Here is a 23454-nt window from a genome sequence, read left to right as displayed (position 1 = left end):
TTTTTATCACTATGTTACATATATTAGTCATAATAATAAAGACATTCAAATTTTTTAAACATTGTCTATCATGTTCAGAGTAAATATGTAGAAGCTAAGGAGCAAAATTTCTTAAGCCAAAAGGTTAAATTTATCATCATGTATGCCAATATCTGAAACATAGAGTAGAGGGAAAAAATTTCAAGAATCGAGAAACATCATAGTACTTATTATGGAGTCTAAGGATGATCTGGACAATGATCCGACTGCACCTATCCAGCAAGGGACATCGGACAAAAACTGACTAGCTCCATAATCTCATGAAATTTGAAATGAAGCTTGAGGTTAAGAATAATATCCAATGCCAAATTGAAATGAACTCATGATGAAATAATGCATGCCACCAAATGCTAAAAAGCTGACCTGATTCAGGGAGTTCTTTGGAGTTTCATACTCAGCAGCTAAAAATATAAAAACCTGCAATTAGAAAATGAGATGCAAATAAAACACTAAACAAGCATCAACACTATAGAATTGAATCAATGCTTTCTTGGAATTTGCATCAGTGTTTTATTCTGCTTTCCTTTTGGATCAGAATAGTATTTTAGTTTTACCTTGAGCTGCTACACTTTTATGTAAACAAGAGGTAGAACATCTCAAAGCAACAATTTGGCTACCACAGGTTAACTGTTGCACAAAACAGAGACAAATAAAAAATATGCACAACAAGATTTTCAAAATTAAAACGATCAACTAAGAGCAAAGTGGTTTTCAAAATAAAAAATTACAACACAAAATATATATATCTATATAATAAGGCACAAAGGTTTTTGAAAAATGTATCAAAATGTATGTGAGATACATTTTGATCCAATAGCTTAAATTACTTCATCTAAATTTCAATGGTTAGGATGTCTTTGAGCATCAACGGTCCAAAATGTAATGGTCCAAAACTCTCCTCTGTGATCTGTCACAGGTACTCATCTTCTCTCTCTCTCTCATTTCAATTTTTGAACTCTCTCTTTCTCTTTCTCTCTCTCTCTCTCTCTCTCTCTCTCTCTCTCTCTACCGTGCGACGACCACCAACCACCTCTCCTCATTGCGACGACCACAGACCATCGCGATGCCGACACCACCGACTGCCTCCTTTCCTCTCACCCTCCTCTTTCGGTTTGGTGGGTTTGGTTGTTTCTGATTTCTGACATGTGGGTTGATCTTCCAACTTAAATGGATTGATCAATCAGGTAGGTTGATTACGTTATAAATAAATGGATTGATTACCATAATGGGTGTTCCGGCTGAGTCACGGTGGAGAAGTCAAGGCCGACGGGAATTGCAATTGACGGCGGAATCATGGACACCGGAGATCTACGGCGGAGGACGGTGAAGAGATTTATGGAAGATCTTGGATCTGTTGATGATGCGATAAGGCATGTGGTTCAGGAGGTCAAGTTATTGGCTAAGAAGGAAGATCGGGAGGGTTTGGATTCATCTATCAACGAGCTTCTTCTTCTTGGAATGCAAGGGTGAATTTCTCGCTTTTGATTGTTTGAATGTGTGTTTTATTTTTATTTATTTTACTTCTGTTTGATTTTTGTGGAAATATAGGAAAATTAGAAGAAAATGTTTATTACATATTGAGCTGTTTCATTCTTCGTTGTTTGGATCAAGAATGCCAAAAAAATTCCATTTGAATGAGTAGAGTGCAATACCACTATGCTGTATATCTCTGTTAACCTTGAAACCGAATTTCATTTTTTTCCCTTCGGGAGCTTGCATATAGTCAGTGACAGGGCAGAATGATTTATTTATTTATAATGTAATCAACCTACCTGACATGTGGGTTGATCAAGCATTTTTCTGATTTCTGATTTCTTAAATGGATTTAAATTTAAATTTTTTGAAAGTTTTGGGTCTGAAATGGGTTTCATTTGTATTAAGGCTAGGAGGATCTGGTGAATATTGAAATGGACAACGAATCGAGCAGTGACAACGAATCGAGCAGTGATATAGACCCGAAACCTGAAAAGGGTTTCACTTGATAGTCCAGTGTATAAATGGGTTTCACTTGATTTTGTGGGTTTGAAGAACATGTGGATTTTCCTTATAAAACAGTGAATGAAAGGAAACCTGATTTCACCTGATAAAACAGTGATTGATCAAGTGTATGAAACAGTGATTGAAAAACAGTGAAGAAATACCAAGTGAAACCCATTTATTCTATATACAAAGAGGAACCCATTTATTCCATTTGTAGCTCTGTTTTTGTATAAATTTAAGTTTCTTAATAGGAAAATCAAGTGAATGAAAGGAAAACAGTGAAGAACATTAAATTTAATGAAACTCATTTATTCTAATGATCAATCACTGTTTTTTAATCATTGAATCATAGTTTGAAGAACACAAAAACAGAACTGAAGCAACAAAAACAGAGCTACAAATTAATGTTGCAATGATGGAGATTGGCCCACTGATTCACCTAAAATGCCGTTCTAATTTTGATAAATTCCACAATTTTGTAGGTATGGTATTAATAATCATAGGTATTTTAAATGCCGTTCTAGCGTATGCCCGCAAAAGGGAACATGTAACGCCCTCAAAATAATAACATTAAACCCATCAAATAAGACATGCGTTGACATATAAACAAAACCACCTTCTATTATTCATTAGCGTCTCATTACATAAGTATTACATGTTAACATCAAAACAAAATGCCCTACGGGTTTACAGCTTTCCAAGTTAACACTTGGTTACAACAAAGAGTACTAACTCGACACACATTAAGCCCTTGGCTTGAAGTTACATGTAATACATCAAAAGTAAAACAACAAAACATGTCCGCCTCTAGCCTTCCAGCTATGTCCTTGGAGGTGGCATGCTTCCTGTACCTGAAAATGATGTTCCCATATAGGGTGAGCCACAGCCCAGTAGAAATACACTAAACCAACCATGGACAATGACTAAAACATTAGCAATTGATAGATGGCTAACACTTATACAATCACATAAATCCCATATTTATGTCAACGACTTACAAGTCCCATTTACTCTTCATTTTCCCTTTTTCAACAGATAAGCATGCTAGCTCTATCATCCTTTCCACAGATATGTATAAAAACTATATCTCACATTCAGAGAAGCATAAAAGCTATATCTACATTCTCAACAGATATGTATATCAACAATATCCACAGATAAGCATACAAGCTGTATCCACATTCTACAACAGATATGTATATCAACAATATCCACAGATAAGCATACAAGCTGTATCCACACTTCACAAAGATAAGCATATGAGCTCTATCTTCACTTCTCTAGACAAGCATATTAGCTCTGTCTACGGAGTTCATCCCCTATCTCCTCCCAATACCTATCCGGTTTAGAGGTACATCCCCTATCTTCCCCTAAACCGCGGAGTACATCCCCTATCTCCTCCTCTACACATAACGTATACAAACACAAAGGTTCTATATACAATCACACAATACATATAATTAATGTATTCTATCAACCGTCAAGTTCCATGACACATTTCATTGATTAGTTTCAGTTTACTTAATCATCAAGCATTGTCTACAATAATCACGACTATCCTCCACCGATAGCCCAAAGCAGTTATTTCTAAATAGAAAATAAATGCACAATGGATATTCAATCAACATTTCATTCCTTCATTCCTCTCAATTAATTATCCCAATTAATTAAACAATGTAATTAGGTCAATTCCCCTAATTAACATTTCAACCCTTAGGTCCCATTTTCATCAATGATTCAACATTAATTCCATTTTCCATGCCAAACATGCATCTAGGTTTATTATGAATAAAACCCCAACTTTTGTAAAATTACACAAAAGCCCCAAACTTTCACAAAATTACCAAACCAAGCCCAACATCTCAAAATACCAAAATTTAAAGACAAAACCCATAGAGAGGAGTAGGTTATCCCTACCTTGAAGTTTAAGCCACAAAGGAGATGAAGACTCCAAGATCAACTTGCTCCAAATCCAAACTTTTTCAGATTAAATCGAAGCTCTCAACACCCTCTATCTTTTTAACAAAGGCCCTAGGCTAGATTCACACTCTAGGGAGATCAAATCTTAGAGAGAATATAATTTTAGAGAGAGAGAGTGTCGGATTAAGGGTTTGCTCAAAGAAAAGAAGTGAAAAAGTGATGTTTTAGACGCTGCTGTCCGCTGATATAAAACACTCTCGCTCGAGCGAAGGATTGGTCGCTCGAGCGACCAGACACAGAAAACTCTCGCTCGAGCCAAGAAGTTCTCGATCGAGCGAAGAAAAACCCAGACCGCTCGAGCCACGAAAAGCTCGCTCGAGCGAGAAACTACAACTCTCAGGTCCAGAACCGGGGCAACACTACTCTCGCTCGAGCGACAAACTCCTCGCTCGAGCGAAGGACCAAAAATCTGGGCAGCAACACTAGGCTCCCAAGCACAACCAACCTGTAACAAACCTGCCCAACACATCCCATAACCCAATATACAAAGTAAAGAGGATGCAAACTAGAAAATAAACAACTACCAACATTCACGGACACATGTCCGGATCACTATATAACAAGGGTAAACCCGGGATCGCTATAACCTCCCCCCTTTAAAGAATTTCGTCCCCGAAATTATAAGCACAAGTTTTCAAAAACAGGTTTTCCTCCATTTTGAACAATGTTACAATTTAACATTCAATAATTCGACCCATTACCGGTCATCCCATCCCTTTAACAAGAGACATATCACAATATGTAAACAACATATGTATTATTAACATGCATCAACATTATGCACTAACTTTCCAATGTCAACAATATACTTAACACCTATAATGTTACATTCAACTTCCATATGAGGCAAGTTCCAAAACATACTTCCAATAACCAAAACATTTTCAATGTTTCACAACTTAAGACATATATAAAAGCTCTTAAGTTCAACAAAATGTAAAATTTAAATACAAAATTACATATCAATAAACAAGTCCGGATATTTCTCACGGACTTCCAACTCACGTTCCCAAGTGGCTTTCTCCACTCCGTGATGTTTCCACAAGACTTTCACCAAAGGAATGGTCTTGCCACGCAGGACCTGGTCCCGCCTATCCAAGACCCGAACCGGTCTCTCCTCATACGAGGCATCCTCATCTACCTCTAAATCAGTCCAATCTAACACATGTGATGGATCTGGCTCATACTTCCGAAGCATACTCACATGAAACACGTCATGCACCCCGGACAACTGCGGCGGTAAGGCTAACCGATAAGCAACCTCGCCAATCCTCTCAAGGATCTCAAAAGGACCAATAAACCGAGGGGATAACTTCCCACTCTTCCCAAATCTCATCAAACCCCGCCTAGGTGATATCTTCAGAAAGACATGATCACCTACCTCAAACGCCAAAGGCCTCCTCCTACGGTCGGCATAACTCTTTTGTCGACTTTGGGCTGTAACAAGCCTCCTACGGATAAGTTCAACTTTCTCCGTCGTCTCCCTCACCAACTCCGGACCCAACAAAGGTGCATCACCCACCTCGGCCCAACAAACTGGAGACCTACACGGTCGGCCATACAAGGCCTCAAACGGTGCCATACCGATGCTAGACTGAAAACTGTTGTTGTAGGCAAACTCTACCAAGGGTAAGTGCCTCTCCCACGTCCCACTAAAGTCCAGGACACAACCCCGAAGCATATCCTCGAGGATCTGAATAGTACGCTCGGACTGCCCGTCAGTCTGGGGATGATAAGCCGTACTAAAGGTCAACTTAGTGCCCAAGGCACTCTGCAAACTCTGCCACAACCTAGCAGTAAAACGAGGGTCTCTATCTGAGACAATCGTCACTGGGACCCCGTGCAATCTCACTACGTCCCGAACATACAAATCGGCAAGATGATCCACCGAATCTCTCACGCGCATAGGAATAAAGTGCGCCGACTTAGTCAACCGATCTACAATCACCCAAATAGCATCACTACCCCGTTGAGTCCTCGGAAGACCTACAACGAAGTCCATAGTGACATGCTCCCACTTCCACTCGGCAATAGGCAAGGGTTGCAACAAACCCGCTGGCCTCTGATGCTCGGCCTTCACCTGCTGGCAAGTAAGGCATTTCGATACGAAAACAGCCACATCTCTTTTCATACCCCGCCACCAAAACTGGCGACCCAAATCCTGATACATCTTAGTACCTCCCGGATGCACCGTAAGGCGCGAATGGTGAAACTCTCGGAGTACTTCCTCTCGGCAAGCCTCCGGTACAAACAAACGGTCTCGGTATCTCACACTCAGGTCGGGATACACCGTCAAACCCTTCTCAACTTTCCCACTGGAGATCTTCTCGCGGAGGGATTCTACCTCAAGGTCACCTCTCTGTGCCTCTAACACTCTAATCACAAGTGTAGGCTGCGCAACAACAGAAAACAAGGCCGCAGCCTCGACAGATTCGCCCAGTAGCAAATCAAACTCGCCAAGTGCTTCCAACATCTCCCATTCCCGGATGGCTATACAAGCTACATCACTAATGGTTTTCCTACTAAGGGCATCGGCCACAACATTGGCCTTTCCCGGATGATAATGTAACTCAAAATCATAATCCTCGATGAACTCCATCCATCTCCTCTGCCTCAAATTCAAGTCTCTCTGTGTAAACAGATACTTCAAACTCTTGTGATCCGAGAATACCTCGAACCTCTCACCATAAAGGTAGTGCCTCCAGATTTTCAAGGCAAAGATCACAGCTGCTAATTCTAGGTCGTGTGTGGGGTAATTCTTCTCGTGTATTTTCAACTGACGTGAGCCATAAGCTACCACTTTCCCCTCTTGCATCAACACACAACCCAAACCCTCTCGTGAGGCATCACAATAAACCGCATAACCCAACCCTCTTTCCGGAATAATCAACACCGGAGCGGTGGTCAATCTAACTTTCAGCTCTTGGAACGACTTTTCACAAGTCTCACTCCACACAAACTTGACTCCCTTCCTAGTCAGTCTAGTCAATGGTGACGCTAACCTGGAGAAATCTTTCACAAACCGACGGTAATACCCAGCTAATCCCAGAAAACTGCGGATCTCAAACACACTCTTAGGCTGTGCCCAATCCTGCACTGCCTCAACCTTGGATGTATCAACAGACACCCCTTCCCCGGATACCACGTGGCCTAAGAATTTGACTTCCCTCAGCCAGAACTCACACTTCCCAAACTTGGCATACAGCCTATGGGCTCTAAGTAACTCAAGCACCACTCTCAAGTGTGCCTCGTGCTCCTCCTCAGAAGACGAATAGATAAGAATGTCGTCCACGAAGACAACCACAAATCGGTCTAAGAACTCCCGGAAAATCCGGTTCATCAAGTCCATAAAGACTGCCGGTGCATTGGTAAGCCCAAATGGCATCACCAGAAACTCATAATGGCCATACCGCGTACGGAATGCTGTCTTAGAAACATCCTCCTCCCTGACCCTCAACTGATGGTAACCCGATCTCAAGTCTATCTTAGAGAAACAACGGGAACCCTTCAACTGGTCAAACAAATCATCTATACGGGGCATAGGATACTTATTCTTAACCGTAGCCCGATTCAACTTCCGATAGTCAATACACAGTCTCAAGGCACCATCTTTCTTTTTAACAAAGAGGGCCAGTGCTCCCCACGGCGAAACACTAGGGCGAACAAAACCCTTATCTAGCAATTCCTGGAGCTGAACTTTCAACTCAACCAACTCTGCTGGAGCAAAACGGTAAGGTGCCATAGAAATCGGCGCCGTACCAGGCACTAAATCAATAGAGAACTCTATCTCTCGGTGAGGTGGCAAACTAACAAGATCTTCGGGAAAGACATCCGAATACTCACAAACCACCCTTGGCAACACACTCTGAGTCTCAACACACTCGCTACTCTCAAGGCTAGCAAGTAAACCACTAAGCTCACTTCGCCCTCGCGAATCATACCCCGGTGGCAAAACACTACCAACCCGGTCTCCCAAGAAATGGAACCACTCCCCGCTCAAGGTACACAATGTAACCCTCTGGCGGTAGCAATCAATAACAGCCCGGTATGACGATAGCCAGTCCATACCCAAAATAACATCAAAACCCTTCATGGGCATGACAACAAACGGAAAAGGAAGCCTATAGTCGGCGACCTTTATATCACATCCTCTAACACCCTGTTTCAGAATCAACTCACCACCCAAAGGTGATACCACACAAATAGGAGATGCTAACTGTGCTAACTCCAATTCCAAAACAGATACAAATGCAGCAGATACAAAAGAATGAGATGCACCCGTGTCTATCAACACATTAGCAACTGAGTTGCAAAACAGAAAAGTACCTCTCACTACTGACGGAGCCGGTACTAAATCCTGCGCGGTAACGGCATACACGCGCCCCGTAGGCCCCTGGTCTACCTGCTCACCTCTCGGAGCAAAAGACTGCTGCACAGACTGGGATGACGAAACTCCCGGATTGGCCTTCGAGGCCTGCACAGACTGAGCTGGCTGAAAACCCTGCGTCTGCCTAGAACCAGACGCTCCCGAAGTGGCACACAACTGTGGGCAAAACCTCTTCATGTGCCCAGGTTGTCCACACTGATAACAAGTCAAGAGCTGCCCCCTGCCCAAACTCTGACTCTGCGGTCTAGCTGAAGAAGAAACAGCTTTCTGACCTCCACCCTTCTGCGGGCAAACAGAAACCTTGTGACCCAACTGGCCACACTTGTAACAAGTGAAATCCCCCTGACCACCTCTCCCTGGGCCTACACTCGGCACTGGGAAGGTCGATCTAGCCACACCACCCTGTGACTGCTGAGGGTTAGAACCCCTCTGCCTCCTGCCATCACTCTGACTATCTTGGCTCCTCTTGGAGCCTCTCTGCCCCTCATCCTCCTCCTGCATCATAAGCTCCATATGAGCTGCAGCGTCCACTAGGTGTCTATACTCCCGGATATAGGACCCACCAACTCTCAACTTGAGGCCCCGCCTCAACTTCCGCTCAAACTCATAACAACGGCGTTCCTCAGACGCCACCAGTTCAGGTGCAAACCTAGACAGACTGGTAAAAGTAGCCTCAAACTCGGCCACTGACAAGCCCTGCTGATTAAGCCGGCTAAACTGATCCCTCAGCTTCTCTCTAGCCACTGCAGACAAAAACCTCTCCTGAAAAGCATTCACAAATGCCTCCCAAGTCCCACCAACACGAGCCTTCTCGTACTTCCACCATTGACCCGCATCTCCCTTCAGCTGGAAGGATGCCAAGGTCACTTTCAGTGCTCCGTCCTCGATGCCAAGCATCTCAAACGTCTTCGTTGTCTGTTCGAGCCATTCATCTGCCTTAAGCGGCTCTTTAGGATCCCCGATAAACTCGTCCGGATTACACCGGAAGAACTCCCTCTTCAAGAAGGAAGGCCCTGCCTCAACTGCCTGATTCTCAGCCCTAAGAATACCCAAAGCTCCTGCTAACTCTCTGGCCAAGGCACCCATAGCCTGCTGACCCACTGGCTCGGCCACATTGGCCTGACCAACTCCCTCCTGCACTGCCGGAACCTCCTCCGGTAACGGTACTTCCTGCCTCGCAGGTCTACCACGCCTAGCACCCCTTCCTCGTCCTGACATCCTAATAAAGGCAACACAGAACGTTAGCACATTCACAAATGTGCCGAAACTAGACACTCACGTCCTAATGCATGGACAACAATAATTCACTCCACGTAAGCACATAAAACACATAAGCACTTACGAATTTCATTTCCGGATAATGATAGTCCCGAGACGTTACTAGAGTTCCGGTTAGAAACAGCATTGATCAAGTGCTTTTCCAACAAGACTCCCAGAAACTCAAGGATCCGATCAACATCCTAGAAATTAAATCCCATACCCACATAGTCACATAAGCATGTTAGCATTTAAGCACATCACATATGATACTACATCTAAGTCTCTATCAAGCGAGACAAACCCATTGTGATACTAATCACTTCCCACGTACCCAAAGTATTCGAACCCGGTACGCTCTGATACCAAGTTGTAACGCCCTCAAAATAATAACATTAAACCCATCAAATAAGACATGCGTTGACATATAAACAAAACCACCTTCTATTATTCATTAGCGTCTCATTACATAAGTATTACATGATAACATCAAAACAAAATGCCCTACGGGCTTACAGCTTTCCAAGTTAACACTTGGTTACAACAAAGAGTACTAACTCGATACACATTAAGCCCTTGGCTTGAAGTTACATGTAATACATCAAAAGTAAAACAACAAAACATGTCCGCCTCTAGCCTTCCAGCTATGTCCTTGGAGGTGGCATGCTTCCTGTACCTGAAAATGATGTTCCCATATAGGGTGAGCCACAGCCCAGTAGAAATACACTAAACCAACCATGGACAATGACTAAAACATTAGCAATTGATAGATGGCTAACACTTATACAATCACATAAATCCCATATTTATGTCAACGACTTACAAGTCCCATTTACTCTTCATTTTCCCTTTTTCAACAGATAAGCATGCTAGCTCTATCATCCTTTCCACAGATATGTATAAAAACTATATCTCACATTCAGATAAGCATAAAAGCTATATCTACATTCTCAACAGATATGTATATCAACAATATCCACAGATAAGCATACAAGCTGTATCCACATTCTACAACAGATATGTATATCAACAATATCCACAGATAAGCATACAAGCTGTATCCACACTTCACAAAGATAAGCATATGAGCTCTATCTTCACTTCTCTAGACAAGCATATTAGCTCTGTCTACGGAGTTCATCCCCTATCTCCTCCCAATACCTATCCGATTTAGAGGTACATCCCCTATCTTCCCCTAAACCGCGGAGTACATCCCCTATCTCCTCCTCTACACATAACGTATACAAACACAAAGGTTCTATATACAATCACACAATACATATAATTAATGTATTCTATCAACCGTCAAGTTCCATGACACATTTCATTGATTAGTTTCAGTTTACTTAATCATCAAGCATTGTCTACAACAATCACGACTATCCTCCACCGATAGCCCAAAGCAGTTATTTCTAAATAGAAAATAAATGCACAATGGATATTCAATCAACATTTCATTCCTTCATTCCTCTCAATTAATTATCCCAATTAATTAAACAATGTAATTAGGTCAATTCCCCTAATTAACATTTCAACCCTTAGGTCCCATTTTCATCAATGATTCAACATTAATTCCATTTTCCATGCCAAACATGCATCTAGGTTTATTATGAATAAAACCCCAACTTTTGTAAAATTACACAAAAGCCCCAAACTTTCACAAAATTACCAAACCAAGCCCAACATCTCAAAATACCAAAATTTAAAGACAAAACCCATAGAGAGGAGTAGGTTATCCCTACCTTGAAGTTTAAGCCACAAAGGAGATGAAGACTCCAAGATCAACTTGCTCCAAATCCAAACTTTTTCAGATTAAATCGAAGCTCTCAACACCCTCTATCTTTTTAACAAAGGCCCTAGGCTAGATTCACACTCTAGGGAGATCAAATCTTAGAGAGAATATAATTTTAGAGAGAGAGAGTGTCGGATTAAGGGTTTGCTCAAAGAAAAGAAGTGAAAAAGTGATGTTTTAGACGCTGCTGTCCGCTGATATAAAACACTCTCGCTCGAGCGAAGGATTGGTCGCTCGAGCGACCAGACACAGAAAACTCTCGCTCGAGCCAAGAAGTTCTCGATCGAGCGAAGAAAAACCCAGACCGCTTGAGCCACGAAAAGCTCGCTCGAGCCAGAAACTACAACTCTCAGGTCCAAAACCGGGGCAACACTACTCTCGCTCGAGCGACAAACTCCTCGCTCGAGCGAAGGACCAAAAATCTGGGCAGCAACACTAGGCTCCCAAGCACAACCAACCTGTAACAAACCTGCCCAACACATCCCATAACCCAATATACAAAGTAAAGAGGATGCAAACTAGAAAATAAACAACTACCAACATTCACGGACACATGTCCGGATCACTATATAACAAGGGTAAACCCGGGATCGCTATAGAACAATGGTGGATTTCATGTAGGAGCTTCATTTTGACTTATCTTCTAATTATTTGTCACTTCATATTAGATTGAGAAAGAAACTAATTTCTGTTGTAAAGTACTTTCATTTTTTGCTTCCTCCTTATCTCTTGCATGAATTAGACAGAGGAAGTGAATGATTTTGAACTTCTTTTTCTCATCTATCAATGAGAAGTGATGGGACTTTGCAGAGGATACAGTGCTGATGAATAAATTGCTGAAAAGCATCTTTCTAAGACTTTATTTTGCTAAAAACATCTTTATCTACCTCCTTTTCTTACTGGATCAATCACAAAATTGTTATGGCATGCCGATTTCTCTAAAGGATGGCATTTGTGCCAACTTGAGGTCTTGGATTGCAAGAAGGTTGCATGGCCGAACTCTGTAACTGAAGAGAAGTATTGTGTTGAGGACTGTGGGTGGCCTTTAAAAGAGTTTGCACATGAGTGCAAAATAAACCTTTTGACAGGTCGAACGCATCAGGTACTTTATTTGTGTCTTTTTTGGTTTGTTTGATGTTGTTTCCCTCATCTATAGCAATCACAAGCTATGATATTTAGAATTGCAGCGTGCGTTTGTGACCATTATTTTTATCACATCTGGTTTGTGGTGGTGAAGAATTATAAGTGGTTTCAATTTGCTCGACTTTTTTTTATCAGTTTTATTAATGATAGTAATTGTCATTTTAAGTAATTAGCATTGGCATCTTTAGACCTGTATCCTTTAGTGATGAAAAATTGATCTAAGAATACAAGAAGAAATTTTCGTAGTGTTCTTGGCTATGACTTATATTGGTTTTGGTTATGAGACTTTGTGGTATTTGTTTATGAATTGAAATGACATTGATTATGAGAAGCAGAATGGCAATGGAGGTGAAGAAAAGTGCTGATATGTTGGCTTATACTGCCATGGCCACAACATGTTTGATAGTTTGCCTATGAGAGACTTCTAAGTTGTTTCTTCTCGGTTGTCAAAATAGCACACACTCTTGGTTGTTGCACAGTACTTAGTGTAGATCAAACCCAAGAAGCTAGAATAAATATCATAGTCAAAAAGAACAATTAGCATGATCAGCTATAAAAGCAAGAATGCATGAAAGATAAAGCTCACATTTCACACAGAGTAAGCACTCACAGTTTGTTTGGAACACATAACTGCCCATTTGACTGACAAATAGAATCGTAGGACAAAAAATTAAGACCAGCTGAAGATGGGAAATATAATAATCAAAGAACAGAATAATAACCAAGATAGCTCACCTTCCAAAGATAACATTGAAGCCAGCTATTATATCCAAAGAATCGTAAGATTACACATCAACTAAAAAAAATGATGATAGACAATTATATTTATTGAAAAACAAATTCCATATGTCACAGTGCTATGAAAGTAAGAACACCAACTAATTTGAAAAATATTACCTTTATCAACAGGACATGTGGATCTAAATCCCACCAACAATAAAATTATTTAAAACCCACAATTTATTGGCAAATTAGACTTTACCCTGTCAGCTTAAAATTGCTAAAATTACATGATTATTAGAAAAGTTAAGCAATGAAAGCAGTTAAGAGTCCACCATTTAAAATATTATAGAAATGTAAGTAATAGAAACACCAAAATAGTGTTTCAATAAAGAAAACATTGTTAAATAAAATAATGCAGGACTTAAGGTATTTTTGGGATGTATTGCTTTGGAAAAAAAAAAGGTATTTTTGGGATGCATTACTCTGAGGCGTGCCACTAAGTGAGCCTCATAAATTCCACCCAAGTTGGTTTGATCATGTACAAAGACCAATAATACACCAGCAAGCAGTCAAGGAACATGAACTGAGGTAGTGAATAAAGCATATGATGTAAGTGAAAATAAAGCATGACGTAACAACAATAAAAAAAACAGAATAAAGCATAAAAGAAATCCATGGGGTAATTTGAATAAAGCATAACTATACACCCATGTATACATATACATACATATGTCTGCTAGGGTTTGATTCCATGGTGATAGAGGGTGTTTGATGTATCTTGAATGTGTTTAGGTATTATGTTATTTGTTGTTGGTGATTTTTTTTTTTTGTTGATGTTGTGATCGAATTTTGTTTAAAACGATTTATTGTTGGATTTTCTTTTATAAAGGTTTAATTTTTATAGGTGGTAGTGACAATTTTTTGAGGCTTTTGTTTGGAAATGAGAGAAACTGCCACATTTTTTTAGGAAAAGTAAGTTATTGTATTGTTTTTCAATTATGTTTTGATTTGCACTTTTTTTTTAGCCAGATGTTTATTGTAATTTTGATGTGAAATAGTAGAAATGCTTCTGAAAACCCAATGCATGAATAACTGCCACATTGTAATGTGATCGCTGCCTCCTTTGGGTTTGATTGGTGTGATTTGGGTTTGATATTTTTTCCCCTTCTCTCTCTGTTCTTTTTCTTCATTTCATGAATACATACATTTTTAGGGTTGTTTATAACATTCTTGGGTTTGATTGGTGCATTTGGGTTTGATATTTTTTTTCCCTTCTCTCTCTGTTCTTCTTCATTTCATTAATACATACATTCATGAATACATTGATATATTTGATGAATCTTTTTTCTCTTTGTTTCACTTTTTCAGGTTGGTGATGATATACGGATGATGATCCAAGTTAGGTTTTTTTCCAATCAATCTGTTTCGTATGAATAAAAATTTCAGCATCGACAACCACCCTCATTTCGAACTCGCACTCGCAAGGTTCAATTTCTGTCTCTCCCCTTCTCTCTTTGTGTTTGTTTTTACCCTAATGACAGTGAGTCTTTCTGCAACAAAGCATGGTGCATTTCCCTTTGCAATGCATATCCTTTTTGGTTTTTTTCCTTTCTATCATGGACAATGGGATTTTTGAACCTTGATATCTGCTACAGTGGCCACAAGGCATCATTTGGCCATGAAATCCATTAGGACATCCATCTTCAGCTAACTTAATTTTGGTTTTGTGTTGTACAGACCTATATGTTTAAGTATGATAGTGTTTATGGTCAATGGAAAAAAAATGAGCTTAAGGTTCAGGATTCTAAGACCCTTCTCTTTGGTGACAAACCTGTCACAGTCTTTGGTATGAGATATTATAAGCTGATTTTGCTATCTTTATGTTTCATTTTATTTTCAAAATGGCACCCTTTGATTATTAATAATTTATTTTTTGATTTTATTTACGAACCCAGAGGAAATCCCATGGGGTGAAGCTGGAGCTGAATATGTTGTTGAGTCCACTGGAGTTTTTACTGATAAGGACAAAGTTGCTGCCCATTTGAAGGTTTGCCTTTATTTTTTTGCTTTATGGATTGGTATTTTGATTTGTGTGCATACTTTCTCTGATATAGTTGAAGAGATATATTTGTCTTGCTTTCATCAATATTGATTTCTGGTTCTTTTATTTTTTTAAATGGAAGTGTTGCATGTTGAATCTGTTTTCTTCTTTGGCTAAAATACCAGTGCTGGTACAATGCCCCACTCATGGATTTTGACTTGACATGTTATGCTCAATTGGGCAATGTTTGTTATTTTGTTGGCTTGCAAATGTTCATGACGGCATGGTTTGTTGATAGTATTGCTCTTAATTTTTTTTCAATCACCAGGGTGGTGCAAAGAAGGTTGTCATTTCTGCTCCAGGTAAGGATGCTCCCATGTTTGTTATGGGTGTCAATGAGAAGGACTACAAGCCAGATATTGATATTGTTATATTAGGGACATGAATTGAATCAAATTTGAATACAATTAACATATAGTTTCCAATGCTATCAAACTTGAATCAAACTAAAATACCAGTGCTGAATCAAACTTGAATCAAATTTGAAGGACTACAAGCCAGATATTGATATTGTTTCCAATGCTATCAACAAACCATTAACATTATCAATATCTAGCATTGGAAACATTATTATACCCAGTGTGTTAGTGTTTCCCTTCAATTACTATGCATTTGTCTATACCATTAACATTTATTGTATACATTATTTATTTATTTATTTATTTATTTATTTATTTATTTATTATTATTATTTTATGGTTAATTGATGGAATGCTTTCAATATATTTCAGGGAGGAATTTAAGGATGAGGAGATGGTTGATGTGAAGTCATTACACATCCGAAACTTTCTCTGAAGTTGAGTTTGTTGGTTAGTGCTTTGCTTTGCATTTAACAATTGTTAGGATACTCATATCCAGCAATTGTTTCTCTATCTTCTTTGATTGAAATTCATTGATTACCTAGGGACCTGCCTTAAAAAGAGATGTAATCCTAGATTTAATAGTAAACCACTTGATTATCTTTTCGTCTATTGTTATTGGTCAGTTTCCAGACAAAAGAAATTTAAAAACTATGTCAATATACTGTAAGAATGTGATGGATCGCAGCCCTCTAAATCTCCATTCTCAAATTTTCACAAAATCTTAAAAAAGGGTAAATTATAAATATGCCCCTCATGTTTGTAAAATATTCTCACTCTGCGGTGTTTCCTTTGAGTCAAACTTGGTTCTAGATCATGACACAATGCAATTATACAATTGGATTTGTTGATTGGGATTTTATTTTATTTATTTGTTTTTATTTTTTGTCAGTCAAACTTGGTTCTTATGTAGTTATAATTTGATTAGCAGCAGTAGCACTAACTGGTGTGCATTTAAGTTTTAATTTCTTTTAAATTGCATAGCACTGACTGGTGTGCATTATTTGATATTTTAATTTTTTTTATATTTGATTTATTTGGAATTGTATAGTACAGTCTGTTAAATATATTTTTATAAATACAATTTCTCTGTGTGCGTTGAAATGCTCTTCAAATGGAGGTGGTGCTACTTGGATCCTCTGATTATGCGTCTCTCTCTCCTCCTTTTCTCCTCTCCAACGCACACAGAAACCCCAATTTCTCTCCCAAGGTAATTCACAGATTTATTTGGAATTGATATAGAGTACAATCTATAATTCCAAACAAATCAAATATAATACATAGGTTAAATTTTGATCTGAACCTATGTATTATTAAAACAGAACAGGTTTTGAAAAATATATAAAATGTATGTGAGATACATTTTAGATCAATGGTCTATATCAATCCTGAGAATATATCAACGACTCAGATTTATGTAGCTCCCGCCCAAACATTAGACCTCCACCCACCCACGTCTCCTCTCCTTCTATCTTTATCTCTCTCTCCCTCTCACCCACGTCTCCTCCTCATTCCCTCTCTCTCTCTCTCTCTCTCTCTCTCTCTCTCTCTCTCTCTTCTTCTTTCATACCCTCCCTCTTTCCTGACGCTCCTGCTCTTCAGTCTCGGCTCCGAAGGTAAGATTTCTACCTCTTCCTGTCGTCTTTATAATCTGAGGTTGGGTTTGACTGTTTATTTGGGTTTATCTGGGTTTATATTGATTGTTTATTTGGGTTTATCTGGGTTTATAACCTGTTTATCAAACAGCTTCTGCAATTGGGGTAAATGATTTCTTTCCTGAGGTTGGGTTTGATTGTTTATTTGGGTTTATATCCATTGTTTATTTGGGTTTATCTAGGTTTATAACCTGTTTATTTGGGAGCTTGATTTACTGTATTTGGTGCAGATTTTAAAGCTGACTTGAAATTGAACATTATAGGATTTTCAAATCGTTCAATATCAAAGTTAGAACTTTAGATCTGAACATAGTAAAACGCATGTAACATATTGCACAATTGGGGAAAAAACATACTGCCCAATTTGGATGTTCAGAACTTCTGCAACTGTATTTCTTCTTTTAAGGAATCAGTAGAGACACTAAACTCTATTGTATTGTACAGCTGTCTTTGATTGATCAAGGAAATAGAAATAATTTCATATACCAAGAATGTGTATTAGTTGATGCCCATATTTAATAATTTCATAGTTTTTTTGCATATTATTTGTGTCTATACATAGTAATTCTGCTAACTGTGTCTCTCAATCTAATTTTCTGGCTTGCTAATCAAACAGCTTCTGTGATTGGGGTAAATGATTGGCTTGCTAATCAAACAGCTTCTTTTGCTTTTGGGTAATCTCTTTTGCCCAAAATAAACCTACATTGTTCTTCTTGCTCTGTTGACTGTTTTGTTTCCAATTGTGCACTCTGATTTGTGAAGTGTTGATTTGTAAAGTGTTGATCAAATGTAAGGTAGATCGGTCGACGCAACCAACAAGAAAGAGATCGGTATCCTCATCTCAATCAAACCCTACTTCCCTCTCTCTAAGTCCCTCCAATGTCTTCCTTCAAATCCCCACTTTCATTGGCTTCATCAGTTGATGGCAGCAGCAGCGATCGGATGGGTCTGTCTCACCACCCTTCCGGTGAGATTCACGTCATTGTTGGGCCAATGTTCGCTGGAAAAACAACAGCTCTCCTTCGTCAAGTCGAATCTGAGGGCAACAATGGCAGGTACTTTGTTGACTTTGTTAATTTCGTGAATTTGAGGGTTTTGATTTGTAAAGTTGGGGGTTCTGAGGGTTTTGAATTTGAGGGTTTTGTTAATTTCGTGCAATTTATTCTCAACACTTTTATGGTGTTATGTAGTTAAGAAATTCTGAATGTTAATTAATTGTACATGATAACAATGTGTTAATTTTATGTTGGATGCATAAAGAATTTTATTTTATTTTAACTATTATTTTGGGGCCAACCATGTAAATGTAGAAATGTTGCAATAATAAAGTCAAGCAAGGATACGAGATATGCGGTTGACTCGGTGGTGACACATGATGGGACAAAGTTTCCCTGTTGGGCGTTGCCGGATCTGTTGTCATTTAGGCAAAAATTTGGAGATGAGGCTTATGCCAAGGTATTTCAAACTTGAACCATTTGATTTGTGTTTTTTTTTTTATAAAAAAAAAAAAAAAAAAAAAAAATTTGGTTCAGTTTATGGTGTCCCAGTTGTTCTATGGGCTTGGTAGCTTCATAAGTTGGATGTGTTTGATATATTGTAAGTGATATTGAAGTGATGTTATTATAATCTTCATGGTTTTATGTAAGAAGAATTTGATTGTTTCTTGCGGCTTGACATTGTACAAGTTACTTTTCTAATTATTGGTGTTGGAGCTAATTTAACTGGTAGACAAGCAATCTTAACTGTTTAGGCTCTCTTTTTTATTTTTATTTTTAAATGTGAAACCAAATGCTATTCATGATTTTTTTTTTTTTTTTTTTTTTTTGAGTAGAACACAACAATATAAACATTAAACTAAGCAGAATGTCTTACATCAGTAGCAAGATGATGAGCATCTTGAACCACATCTCGATCCACCTCTTCTAATACAACATGATGAAAAGGTTTACAATAAGACAAAAAGAAGTTAGAATGGATTGGAGACTCCAATCATATTCTTGATCATGGTGTTGGAGCAGCAGGATGAGGACTAAGCAGTCCGTTTGTAGAAGCAGATTGCTAATGCCGTAATGCTATTCATGATTAACACCATTGCAGTCCTATATTTAAGTTTGGAGTTTTTTTTTTTTTTTTTTTAATGCTTTTTCTATTATCTTCTAAATGCTGGTTACATGTTGGCAGCTGGATGTGGATTGGCATTGATGAAGCTCAATTTTTTGGTGACCTTTATGATTTTTGCTGCAAGGTTGCTGACCATGATGGGAAAACTGTAATAGTTGCTGGGCTAGATCGGGACTACTTGAGGTTTTTCTTACAGATTAATTCCTTTTTTTTTTCTTTTCCTTGATGCAAATTTGTGACGGGCCTTTGTTGTGGTGTTTTTGTTTGATAATATAAATATTTTTCGTATGCCCGTGTCTAGGCATACACAAAATTCATGTTAAAGTCAATAAATTTGATAAATTACATTTTAAATCAATACTTTTAAATTTAATTATATTTTAATCTTATAATTAATTACATTATTCCTTTTAGACACGAGTATACACTAGGGTGACACATTACTTTCATGGGTGATACATTTTTTAATTTTTATGGGTGATACATTTTTAAACCTCCAGACCAACCCTGAGGACTTACCTGATTAGAAACCCATACTTTACGATAAATCAAAATTTTATACTCATCAAACGCACCATAAATTAGATTTGTACTATTTATTAGTCCATAAATCAGTAGTTTGAAGGTGTTAAAATCAGAAAGTGTTAAAATCTATTGCTTGATAAATTATAGTTGTTGCCAAGGATATGCGGGCGTAATGTGATTGGCTAGAAGGAAAAAGCAAGCAAGAAAAGCGATAGAAAATGTAGTCTTAAAAAAAAAAGAAAAAGAGGAAGCTTTGGGTGACCCACCACCAACCCGGGAAAGGGGTCCGAAAATTTCACGTCTTCTGAGAAATCACAATACTGTATTTATTATTATTTTTATTTTTAGAATCTTAATTTATTTAGCTTTTATTGTTTGTTGGACAAACTATTAAATTGAAATTCTTAAACAACATAATAATTATTTATTTGATAGTATTATATATATCAATTGGAATAATTGTTAGTTTTTATTGAAATTTTTAAACAAGAAAATTATTATTTGTTTACTGGCAGTGGGAGTATTTAGGTGCTTCTTCATGGGCTGCATCACCAGAGTTCTGGATAATTTCATTGTTATTTTATTTGAGTTCTGTAAAACGTGTGGTATAAATAAAATTGTTTTAAGTTTTTTAAAAAGAATAGTATTTCTTTATATTTTTTCAATATTTTTGTCAAAACATATTACGGACTTTATAAATTTTAATATGATACGTATGAATTACAATTGTATTTTGATCACAATATTATTTGCACCGTGCCTTCAGGCACGGGCATACGCTAGTACATATATATGTTCACATTCAACATACTAATTTGTGTGCCACATGGAGTCACTTCTTCTCAGAGTGCCTTGTCTTGAATTTGTTCTAGAGGTTCCACGGCGAACAAAGACAAGACTCGGATCCTACAGAACAAAGAAGATGAATCAAGAGATTTCAACAATTAAGAGCACCACCATCAGTCACAACCCTATCCCATTCCAATCAAAAGATTTCCGAATTCGCTTTCCTCTGAACAACTAAATTATGCACTTTGGAGTAAACAATATAGAGGTAATGGCATGAATTTTCTTAACAATTTTTTTTTTTTCTTCTAAGAAAAGAACACCATAGAAGGAAGAAAAGGGTAAATCTGAAATTTCACATGGATTCCAACAAAACAAAGAATTACATGGAGCATATGTAGGGAACCTTCTAGTGGAGTTTAGCGTTAAGTTGAGTCTTCATTTTATGAAATTTATAGGTTCGTAGGCAGCTAGATAGCTTCCTTTTGTTATTAGGTTTTAGTAAAGTAATCTAAGGCAAATATGTTTTGAAAAAAAGAACTTGGATAACGGCTCTAGATGAAGCCTATGGATCTCATGTGTCAAGAATGTTATTGAATCATTGCATGTGATTTTATTTAGGTCCAAAATGTTTGAATGATCAAAATTTTATAGTTTTCATGTATTAATCCTAGAAAAATTAGAAAAGGTCCAGCAACCTATAAGTATCTATGTAATAATTCTAGTCAATAGATGATTTGGATTCAGAGAATTTGTGTTTGAAACTGTGCGATGAATTACAGAGACCCGAGTAATTTCCAAGGAATTCTAGACCGAATATACAAATGGTTCTTCTTCCTGCCACTAAACCAACAGGTTACTTTTCTCAGGGCACTATTTGCAGCCCCTAAACACCACCTCTTAATTCCGAGACCTTAGCCTATTGAGTGCCAATTAACCCTAATAACTTTCGGCGTCTGATTTTGCACTTTAAAGCGACAAATTAGCTATTATCCATTTCCATTTAAAAAGACTAGAATCTTTCTCCTACGGTCCTAATATAGCCCTAACCCTAAAATCCCCCCCTTTCGTTGTTGAGAAAACAGAGGAAAAAGGAAAAAAAGAGAACCAAATAGTTTAAAAGACACAAACACACTCAGCCAAATAGTTGTATTAGTTTAATTTAGCTATGAATTCTTTGATTTCTTCGCAGCCAAACAGAGTACTGTGTTAACTCTTTTTAGTTCACTTCTTTTTTTTTTCCTTTTTCTTTTTCCTACAGTTTCTCGGCAACCAAACAGGGGTGAAACTAACCGGATTGTGCGCATTGGAGGACGTAATCGGCGCTGAGAAGTTCAAGATCAGAGTCGGAGACAGAGGAGGTGGCACCAGTAAGGGACCGGAGCTCCTTTATCAAACCTGATGAGAGTATGAAACTCAGGAGCTGACGACGATCGCTGTGATTGCGTTGGAGCAGAGATTGAGAAGCCTCCATGTTCGATCTTCAATAGTAGAGAAGAGAGAGAGAGAGAAAGAGATCGTGCGACGGTGTGATGACGATGCGAAAGAGATCGTGGAACAAGGGCAAAGGCGTGGGGAAGAAAGAGGCAGAGAGTCAAGAGACACACACCAGCTTTCCAAGTAAAGGTAATTTGGCCCCTACGAGGTGGAATCAAGATCCCCCATTGAGTTCACTTCCTGCTTGCAGAGTTATTGGGTTCAACTTTGGATCTAATTTTGATGATTTGAACCGTTTATATTTTAAGATTTACTGAATATATTATATCTGTAAAAAATTAAATTGATCGGATATCAAAAGTTATATGTTTGGATCATTAAACTAAAAAATATTTTTTAAAAAAATTTAATAAACAATTTTCCGAATACATAGGATATGTTTGGTTTGAGTTTGGGAGATGAGTTTTAGAGATAAAAAGTACGAAAAGTTGTTTGGTTTGGTTTTTTTCAAAAGATGTTTTGAAAAATTATTTTAAGAGAGAGTTTTGGAAAAAGTGATTGATTTGATGTGTATGAGAGAGAGATTTGTTTGGAAAACTTGTAAACCAAATAAGTTTTGGGAAAAATTTTTGGAAAAATTTGTTTGGTTTGATTACTTTTAAAAACTTATTTATAGAGAATTTTTCCCAAAAATTTTTGGGAAGCACAAACCAAATAAGGTCATATTTTTTGATATCCGATCAACTTAATTTTTTACAGGTATGATATACTCAATAAATTTAAAAATATGAACGGTTCAGATCATTGAAATTAGGCCAAAAAATGAGCCAAAATAACCTTGCAAGTAAGAAGTGAAGGAGAGAACTCCAAGTAGAGGATCTTGATTCTAAAGCGTGAGTGGGCAAACCTAGCCTTTTTTTTTTTAGTGGGGGAAGGGGGGAGTTTTGAAAACCTAGCCCTTTTTCTTTTTTTTTTGGGTGGGGGTTTTAACTGTTCTCCTCCCATAAAATAAGGAGAAAATATTATTTTATTTCCTAAATTATCACGTGTTTTTCATGTTAACTCCCATAATTCAATTTATTTTAATTTAATATTTGAACTTTTTATAAATTGATCAATTAGACCCCTATCGTCACCTTCCGTCTATAATTAAACGGAATGTGCTGACG

General features: G+C 38.0%; 1 protein-coding gene and 1 long non-coding RNA gene across 5 annotated transcripts; one reads left to right on the top strand and one right to left on the bottom strand.

Moving 5' to 3' along the window:
* On the bottom strand, positions 1–22517 carry LOC114315951 (uncharacterized). The gene is made up of 4 exons (XR_014342599.1): positions 22142–22517; positions 20874–20968; positions 594–666; positions 1–456 (listed from the first exon to the last, which is right to left on the bottom strand). It is a non-coding gene; the product is annotated as an uncharacterized LOC114315951 (long non-coding RNA).
* Positions 17084–19850, top strand: LOC114298409 (uncharacterized). 4 transcript variants are annotated; one of them, XM_082892290.1, is made up of 3 exons: positions 17308–18090; positions 18211–18471; positions 19598–19850. In XM_082892290.1, exons 1-3 carry the CDS (start codon positions 18051–18053, stop codon positions 19687–19689), a joined length of 393 nt encoding a protein of 130 aa, XP_082748416.1. In that variant the 5' UTR covers positions 17308–18050; the 3' UTR covers positions 19690–19850. The 4 variants fall into 4 exon arrangements, 1 of the variants encoding a protein (XP_082748416.1); XR_014342596.1 differs by lacking the exon at positions 19598–19850 and having other exon boundaries at positions 17084–18090; positions 18215–18700; XR_014342595.1 differs by having other exon boundaries at positions 17094–18471; positions 19248–19850.
* Positions 22518–23454: the final 937 nt, after the last annotated feature.

Source organism: Camellia sinensis, chromosome 10 (genome assembly GCF_055761805.1).
Source record: "Camellia sinensis isolate YWXY chromosome 10, ASM5576180v1, whole genome shotgun sequence".
Classification (NCBI taxonomy): Eukaryota; Viridiplantae; Streptophyta; class Magnoliopsida; order Ericales; family Theaceae; genus Camellia; species Camellia sinensis.
Note: the sequence above shows the minus strand (reverse complement) of the source record. Positions and strands in the feature narration are given on the sequence as shown.